General features: G+C 38.1%; 1 protein-coding gene across 2 annotated transcripts in view; it reads right to left on the bottom strand.

Moving 5' to 3' along the window:
• The window catches only part of LOC107703279 (synaptotagmin-13-like), a 12,828-nt gene extending 3,703 nt beyond the window's left edge, over window positions 1-9,125 (bottom strand). For both annotated transcript variants that reach the window (XM_016505846.1, XM_016505847.1), the window contains exons 1-4: window positions 8,709-9,125; window positions 5,648-5,849; window positions 4,504-4,641; window positions 2,716-3,032 (exon numbers count right to left, since the gene is read on the bottom strand). In XM_016505846.1, coding sequence (XP_016361332.1) covers window positions 2,716-3,032; window positions 4,504-4,641; window positions 5,648-5,849; window positions 8,709-8,882 — 831 coding nt within the window. In that variant the 5' untranslated portion in view covers window positions 8,883-9,125. The remainder of the gene's footprint in view (window positions 1-2,715; window positions 3,033-4,503; window positions 4,642-5,647; window positions 5,850-8,708) is intronic.
• Window positions 9,126-9,714: the final 589 nt, after the last annotated feature.

Below are 9,714 nucleotides of genomic sequence, written 5' to 3'. Positions count from 1 at the left end.
CTCACACACACACACACACACACACACACACACACACACACACCAAATACCTCTAGGCCTGATCAGGCATTACTTCCTCTCTCTCTCTCTCTCTCTCTCTCTCTCCTCTCTGTAATTCCTGGCATGTCTTTGTGTGTGTGTCTGTTAGAACCGGATCTCCTCTGGGAGGTGTGATGACGCAGATAAAGATCTCCTGCTCTAGAGGTCTATGACATCATCAACAGATCACACAATAGTGGGGGTGGACTGCATGTGTGTGTGTGTGTGTATGGTTTGGGACCCAAGAGATTGATGTGAAGCAAACAAGATGAGGAGGGAGTACAGTATCTTAAAATAAAGTCTCAGATCTATTCTCCTACCTCTTATGAGCAATGACCTGCACATATGTGGATGTCCAAAAGAAATGTCTGAGGTATTTCTAAACTGTCAATATGTGCACTTTGCACTTGTGGAGACTGAGAAACACATAAACACAGCATCCTATGCTAAAATATTCACCTCGCACCAAGTTTGCGACCACAACAACCTCTTATTGTGAAAAGTGTGTCAGAAGAATATCACCTACTGCTGTACTTTATATGTTTTAGTGCTTAGAATGTTTTAATATGTTTTCACTTTTTTATTCAGGTCTATGTTTTAATTTAATTTAATTTTATTCAGACCTGTTTTAATGTTTTTTTTTTTTAACTTTGTTTAGTTTTCTTATACAACATAAACTCGATCAAAAAGCGTGGTCCAACAAAGAACAAAAACAGTACGGTGCAAACAGATATACAAAAATAAAAGTAAACAGAACAAGTCTTAATTGTCAGTAGGGCTGTCAATCGATTAAAATTTTTTATCTTATCAATCACATCCTTTTCCTGTGATTAATCGCAATTAATCGCACACTTCGTGAAATTAAGCATAGACCATTTATCTTGTTTCAAATGTTTATTTTGTCATCATTTGCTATATCCAGCAAAGTAAACCAAAAGATTGAAGGATGATTCTCAAAAATCTGTATTTTCTGCAAGCTTTTTTCAAGATAAATTTAGATGACTTTCCAAAAAAGTACACTTAGAAACTCCAAAAGGACACCAAAGAACCAAATGATATAAGGAGCCCATATAAGCACATATGAGAAAAATCTGAATTGTATAGTATGTGTACAGTGCAACACCAAAGAGCTTTTTTACATTTTAGAGAAGCCAAGTTGCCATACCGAACAGGACCACATGGAGATGCCCAAAAAAAAAACTAAACCAACCGCCTGCTGACTGCATATACTGTATCTACTACAGTACACGGATCCTTTCCGTATAAACACAACAACATAAACATGACAAATCAAAACATTATCGTGAATGTGTATGGAAACCACGTGAATGTATGGAAATGTCTGTGTCTGTGCCTGTGCATAATACAATGTGCGATCAGTGCGTCAAGAGCACTCATACACGCATTATTATAACGGACTCACGTGTGCTTACTGTACGACTCCTGTACGCCACCGCAATCGTCTTTACCTTGATTGCAGTCTTCATCCATCAAAACTTTACTAGCCAGACTGGTTATCCAGTCGAGAAACCATAGTGTGAGTCTCATCTGGCTATACAGCGGTGGGATGTGTTGACAATCCGTTCAGCCTTTACTTCACACAGCGCGTGTGATGTGTGAGGGCTTGCGCTCTTCAGAGACAATCACAGAATATGACAGAGCTCGTGTTTAAAAGCGAAACACACTGGAATGAATAATTCACTGAAAACGCAACGCGAGTCTCTGTTTTCTCTGCAGTCTCTAATGTAATCAGTCTGGTTTCCTTTATATTAGCGCTGTTTTGGACGGATTGTTTGAATGCATTCGCTTACTGGATCATTGGACTGAAAACTTTCCCGGAGTTTAGCGGTTTAAAATTATCTAATCGCAAGCAGAGAAGCAAAATTGGGTTAAAGATTTATAATAGAAATTGTGCTTCAGTAATTCTGCGTTAATTGCGTTAAATTATTTTTAAGGATTGTAAACTTAATCGCACGTGTTAACGCGTTAACGATGACAGCCCTAATTGTCAGGGATAAATATCTCTGATACGTGCAATGTAAAACATAAATCCGATCAAAATATCACAATTATTACATCTTGAACGAACAAAGAAAAATAACAAATAATGTTTTTACGTTTTATTTAGGAACAGGTCTATGGGTATCCACTTGTTTGGATAATCTATGAATACTGTAACTTGACACACAGGGTCTCAGTCAGGATGAACACTGTTTAAAGTCCAATAAATATAAATCAGTTCAAACGGTATGAATTTCCCTTGAAGGTCCATTGATATCTTTCCCTGCATCTACCAGTATATTCATAGGCATTGCCCACACGGTGTGTGGTTTTATTATCCACTAAGTTCAATTCCTATTTATTACATGACTTACTGGAACACTCTATTCTGATATTTGGGTCATTGTTCATTTGTGGTGGTGAGTGGTGTCTATCTATTTTGTAACAGTTTATAACTCTTTAAATACCAATAAATCATAACATTTTTGCATATTTGTATTCTGTAGGGTGAAAACTTTGTGCACTATTAAGAGTTAAATATTTTATAATGATGAGGATCATCAAATATCACACTGATGAAGTAAGGACCAGCTGACAAAGTTGGTATTAACTGTATCACTCAGCTGAATTTAATAGTGCTAAATGTGCAAATTAATTTTAAGCAATGTTCCTCACCTGTTTAGGTGGCTGTAAGTCAACCCAGCAATCAGCATCCAACATCATGCTGATATCAGCCAACTTAAAGCGCATCGTGCCCAGAGTGGAATTATGGGAGAATCGATCACAGCAGTGAAGTGAGAGGGCCACCTCACCATCTAGACTGTCTGTGTCTTCTGTGCCCTCCATGGGGAGAGCGAACACCAGCTCCTCTCCCCACTGCACATGTGCTGCTAGCTTGTGGACGGCTGTGTGAGCGTTCTTCTGCTCTTCAGAGATGCTTACACACCCTGATATATATCCCTCACATCCGGCCTCCACTGATATATTCTCCGCTGTGGAAAAAAGAGAATATGAGTCATATTATAACAAGGAGCAGGATGACAAATTGGGCCACATGAAGCTGCTTCAAGCCGCAGAGGCACCAAGCGTCACATTCTCTTTTGTTTGACTCCTCACTTTTCATTCCTTTCTACATCTCAGCTGGCATGACTGATCCTCTCCCCTTTTCCTGTTGGGTTGTGCAGAATAGAGGTTTTGAGTTTAAAGCAGATTTACTCTCATTACCGATAATGATGCGTATCAATCACGGCTGCTACTATTGAAATGGTAATTCTGTGATTAAGAGGCTTTAAGATGCCTGAAAGAGGTTTTAATTTCTCTCAAACATTGGTTTAATCACAGAGAGTTTTGAATATCAAAACCACCCTCTGTTCCAGCCTTGAAAGCAGAGCAAAACCACTGTACAGTGACACCTCTATCCCACAAACACAACACATCTGGCTGAGCCATAAAAGCCTGCTTTTTACAGATATTTGCTCATGCTGTGTGACCTTCAGATGACCTGTGCACATACTGAAAAATGCTCCTAGAGCTTCATTGGAGCTGAATGCAGAATTGTTTGTCTGTCATCTGAGTCGATGTGTTTGTAAGGCCTTTGCACAGATATTTCCCCCCATTTTGCAGTACAGTTGTCTAAAGTCAGAGCCAGTCTGCAGATTTTGGGCAGTCGGAGTTGACAGAGTTTGCAGAGTGCGGTGTATGATGAGCAGTGAGCACAGACTCCAATTTTTTAGCTTAAGACTATGATTTTATCCAGTATCCAAAGGATATCAAAAATGTTTTATATTTCGAATCTGATTCAGTTGTTATGTTTACAAAACTTACAGAATCAATGTTTTGGCTGCAGCAGCCAAATTATCAGTAAATAACAATTTAAATGAGTGTTATTTTAGTATTATGTATACAATGGTATAGTGTTTATTAATATTTTGAATTAGTTTTGTATTTTCATGTTTTAGTTTAAGTTTTAGTAACTTTATTATGTGCTTACTAGTTTTATTAGTAACAAAACTTTATTTTGAAGTTTAACTTAAAAATTAACTTAAAAAATATTTTTATTTTTAAAGCAACTGTATTTATTTATTTTTTTTTCAAAATCTTTTGGATGGTACACTTGATTGGAAATGCTTTCTGACTTGTAACACAGTGAATGGCGAATGTTTCTTCCGAATTTTAAAGTTATGTTGTGTATTCCTGTGTTTATGTCTGTAATCACATTTCTGAAGTTGAAAAGATGAAACTGAATTTATGATGGCAGACAGTGTCTGAGTGAATTGTTGCTAATTAGTCTTATTATAACATGACAGCATTTCCACAGGAATCCAGATGGTATGTATCCTTTGAAACACCTGCTGGTAAATTATCACCAAAAGGATGCTACACAATATAGTCTGAGATTCACCTGCAATTCTCAGGTGCCACACTCTCTTTCTAGAAACATCAGAGTAGATGAATGTTTGTTACCTTCTACAATGCTGATGTGTAGCTCTCCATTTTCTTTGTGCAGGCTGATGGAGAAGTGTAGTTTAGGATACAGGATGGAGTTACTTGTCGTCATGGCACCAGTTTGCTCAGATGTGCAGGGCGTTTCATCTGCAGAAGCTAATATGAAGAAAATAAATATAAGTGAGTAAATTTTAGGAGCAGACTTTCTCATTAAAATCCTTTGTATTCCCTAGAACCAGAAAAACAGAGAAACGTTACAGACTATAGTTAGTTCTGGTCCTCCTGGGACTTTTCACTGTTTCATTGCTCAGTGACTCTTTCTGCAGGTTACATTGATTAGCCAGTAGGTGGCGACAAGTTACTGTCTTTTTAAAGTGAGTCATGGAATCATTTACATAACCAATTCGATCAATGACATTGATTCATTCAGGATTCATTAATTGATGAGTGCTGCTCGAGGACATGCAACATCAAAAAATGGACAATGTAAGCAACAATAATGCAGCCAAAATGTTCCTATGTAAACAATCACTTGCCATCGCGCTGTTGGTCTGACTATCAGCTTACACAGCATGACATTGAGAACAATAGAACATGTGCTGTTAAATTCTTCAAGAAAGGTAGCACTTTCTTTCTCCGCATCTGTTAGTGGGTGGATAAACCTCAAATCTTGCTCAGAAAGGAAGGCCTTGATCATGAACTATTATATTGTATGTAACCTTTACTTGACATGATAGAAGCTGTGAGCTATGAGTCAGATCAATATATGTCAACCACCAGGTATGATTATAGTAGCAGGTTTCACTGCTTTAATATGAGAGGTTGACAATTGCCTCTGGGCCACATCTGCACAGATTTGAACAGCAACAGCAAATGCCACTGGTGTCTAACGTGTTAATGGTGTTTAATGGCCGAAATTCCAATGTCTAATCTCTTAAGGGGTGAGATGACTAATAGTTCATAAATTAGACATTTTCAGCCCCATAAATAAAGTCAACCTCAGATTTTTCTGAATTCAGACTGGCTGAAATTAGCTGCTCTCTCCCAATGGCTGAAGTGGTCTGGAAAGCATAGGGAAGCCGGCCACACACACAGACACACACACACACACACACAGCCTCCCCCATTGAGTTCCATTAGATTTTAGCTGTCATATCCTTACCTTGCCGCTGGAGAGAGAAGACCTCCTCACGATCGGTTGCCTGGTTACAGGTGTCGAGCTCGGCAGCAGACGTGTCATTGGCAGCTCCATGTTCTTTGTAGTTTACCTCTTGAGAAGTGACACAAGGTTTGGGGCGGTAGATTTTAGGAAACTTCAAAGATGCTTGAGGCTGGATGGGTTCTGTGCACTTCTGCACACTGAACTAAAACATGTACATAAATAAGAAAGAGAAAATAAAAATGATGAAATAATATGATTGGTTATAGATAGGTAAAACAAAAGTAGTAGGTTCCTCCACTCAAACCATTAGGTATTCAACCTGCTCAGACATTTCTTAAAATTTATGATGGTATATTCAGAAAACATTGATTATGCCAAGTATACCATTCCAGTAATACTTGATCTTAACCAAAGAGTATATTTTAAAAAAATTACACTAATCCTAATCAACCAAAAAAATTTTTCAAAGTATTATTGTCTCAGTATGAATTAAACATTTCCATTCTTAGAGGAACTAAAGCTCGGAATCAATTCCATTCATTCTTTCCAATTCAAAGTTTACATTACATACTCAGCACTGATTTTAAACACCTTGACATGAGACAGGGGTATTTCACTAAGGGGCTTTCTGATGACTGAATTTAATGTCTCATTGAGGTTTTGATGTTTAGGGTCTGAAAAAAAAATCAGGAAAGCATGAATGAAAAAATCAATACCAGAACACTCCATTTCCCCCAGGTGGGCAGTTATCATGCTGAAATAGAGTGCACAGAAAAAGGAGCGAGAGAGGATATTCTTATACACCTCTCATCTTCCTCCAACCTCCTCTTCATTAATAATAAATACTGGTGCAGTGAGACAGATATGAGATGAGACTGACCTTATCTCTAAATATATATACTGATACACATGCACATACAATCACATAATCCTCTAGATAACACTCAGCTCTGTCTTCATTGTGGTGTTTTTTAGACAAAATCAGCAAATGAATAATCAGTTTTTGCTGCCTCAGATTACATTTTAATTGGACATATCAAAAGAGGCTGAAAGATTTAAGAGGGAAATCAACACTCTCACAATCAGCACCATCTCTTTCATAAATGGAGAGAATGATTGTAGGATTGTAGATTTAGCAGATTCCAGTCATAAAAATTTAAAGGAGTCCTATTACGCTTTTTCACTTTTTCAATTTTAGTTAGTCTATAATGTTGCTGTTTGAGCATAAAAAAGATCTGCAAAGTTACAAAGCTCAAAGTCCACTTCAAAAGGAGATATTTTATTTAACAGAAATCACTTTTCAAAAACTCAATCACAACACACACTGGCCCAGCTAACCAATCACAACACACACTGGCCCAGCTAACCAATCACAGCACATTTCGTATTTCAGAAGGCAGGCCTTCATTTGATACAGGAACTATTCGAGCCGTTCATGCCAGACTGAGGAGAGAGGTGCTGTAATAATGTAAAATATGTGAAAAATAATGTGTTTTTCGAACAACCTAGTATGAGAGCCTGTTCTAGTACACCCCCAAAACAAAATCAAGACTTTGTAAAAGAGCATAATAGGACCCCTTTAATTTTCTGTGTAACACAGAATGTCACAGATTTTGGCAAAATAAGGTCATGCACATAATCACATTGTGATATAAGTGCCTGTGAATATTAAACCACAAAGACTACTATTTTAACATGTCTGTATGTTCTGCGTGTCTCTGTGTGAACGAATAGCACAGTTTCGTGTACTACACATAAGCACGCGTGACGCTCGTGGTGTTTTCAGCATTCATTTTTTGTAGAGATGCTTTGAAACTATATGCATTGAAATGGGGGAAGCAATTGGGGGAAAAAAGAACAAAATTTCACAGGGCCCTATAAGAATGGATAAATGTCCCTATAGATCTAATGTCACTTTTAATTAAGACATTTTTTACTTTTACTTACTTTTCCTTCAGCACACACATATTATGGTCTGAAAGTGATTATTCATGACTGCATATAAATATACAAAGACTATGAAAGGGAGTGTGTGGGGACTGGGGAGGGGTCAGGTTTTGCAAACATCATGACCAAATGTCCCCAAAAGGATCAAATTTGAAATTTTGTACATTGTGAGCACCAGCCAATGGCCCCCACAAGAAAAACAGCTTAAAAAAACTATAAAATGAGGATGTCATCAGTGAGGATTACAGGCAGGGGATGGGAAATATCATTAGCTCAAGATAAACAATACAAGTCATTTGAAAGACATGATAATAGTCATGAGAGAAGAACAATTTTGTGTGTGTGTGTGTGTGTGTGCAGTTTCAGGACTCAAGTTTCAGGACTATTTCAGGGAAAGCTCAGCAGATGCAGAAAAAACACCAGTGTGAGAGTATATGTGTACAAGAGCGTGTCTGTGTTTTTAAGTGAACAATGAATAAATTGAATTCGTATGATAAACACAATTTTTTGGAAAAAAGTAAGCATGAAGGCTCACCCCAAACATAACCGTCACTGGGGAGTGAGCAAATCATATGAAAACGTATGAGACCATACAAACTGATACGAATTAGCCACCAGTTTGCCAAAATATAAAATATATACAAATTGTCATGAGAATGTGTTGGCTTTTCTGCCCCTATACATCAGGCACTAGTAACAGCAAAAATATGAAATAAGGTGACATATAGACAGCTACATCAGTCATTACATTTGATTTATAATGTATTTACTATATAATCATAGAGCAGAACACAATTTTTAGTACATTTATACCATAATGTTACATTATGAGCATGCATGTAGATTATTCCATAATGACACAGCCATCCACTAAAGACTTTTCAGATACATGCAAAGAAATCCTTTTTAGTACAGCATCATTGTTTCTGCCTCAGTGTGTTATGTAAGTGCCACTTCCATCCTTCCACTCAGGTCAGAACATTTCACTCGTGGCATATCCCAGCCTTTGTTTTCATATCTGTTATCTGTTCTTTTATAAGCTCTTCTGTGTCTGTATTTAAAATCAAATCTGGTTGCTGGTCCATGGCTGTGTGTGAGTGAGTATTGGTCTTACCTGTGTCAGAGTATGCAGGATACTGGGTTTGGCTTTCTCGGGGTCAGTCTCATCCCCTCTTTCAAATTTCCCCTTCTTACAGCTCTTGCACAGCAACGAGAGACCACACAGTGTCAACACTCCAGACACGGTACCCAGCGTAGCCCCCAACAGTGCTGTCGCAGACACGAGCATTCCCACCTTGAAACAGACACCCAAACACACCGAATGAAGCGCAGAGGAGTGAAGAGGAAAAACCAGGAGGAATAATCCACTCTTTAGTGATGTGAATCCATGGTGAGTGAGGAGAAAGAGGAAGAGAGAGGAGATGAGTGGAGAGCTACTAGAGACATAGAGTGGCACGTGTATGTGTGTGATGCACTGTCTGAAACCAACTTAGCCTGGCAGACAGAGCAAAAGGGAGAGAGAGAAGGAAAGAGAGACAGACATAGACAAAAGGGAGGTAATCAAAGGGGAGGGGCTCGGATGGCTGGCAACTCCTCCTGAATAAGGAGAAGTCGGTCACTGCAGCCCACCCCCTTCATCACCAAAGTGGCTGTATGTCAGCCTTTACGTCAGAGCTGCATGAACTCACCTTCACACACTGGGTGTGTTGTAGCAGAGCTTCATATATACACTCACAGTAAAGATTCTTAAAATAATGAGGTATGAAGCGTAGGAGTGTCATTATTTTATTTACGCATGGCAGACACTTCTATCCATTTTACATTGCAATTTATCAGTTCATGCATTTGCTGAGAATCCATGACCTTACCATTGCTAACACCATGTACTACTGTTTGAGCTAAAAAGTTAAACAACATTAAAGGCAGGGTTGGGTTTTATAAATGTGGTAATACTAATAATGATTATGTTTATTAAATTTACATTTCTAATAGGCCTATATTTTTTTGTGATTTTGCTTGATGCCACCAAGCTTGTGCTGCTGTTTTGGTCATACACAGTTCACTCACTATCTAGTGTGCAATAGTGCATATTGTAAAAAAAAAGATCATAATAAATACAT

Source organism: Sinocyclocheilus anshuiensis, unplaced genomic scaffold (assembly GCF_001515605.1).
Source record: "Sinocyclocheilus anshuiensis isolate Anshui unplaced genomic scaffold, SAMN03320099.WGS_v1.1 scaffold947, whole genome shotgun sequence".
In the NCBI taxonomy this organism is placed as follows: domain Eukaryota; kingdom Metazoa; phylum Chordata; class Actinopteri; order Cypriniformes; family Cyprinidae; genus Sinocyclocheilus; species Sinocyclocheilus anshuiensis.
Note: the sequence above shows the minus strand (reverse complement) of the source record. Positions and strands in the feature narration are given on the sequence as shown.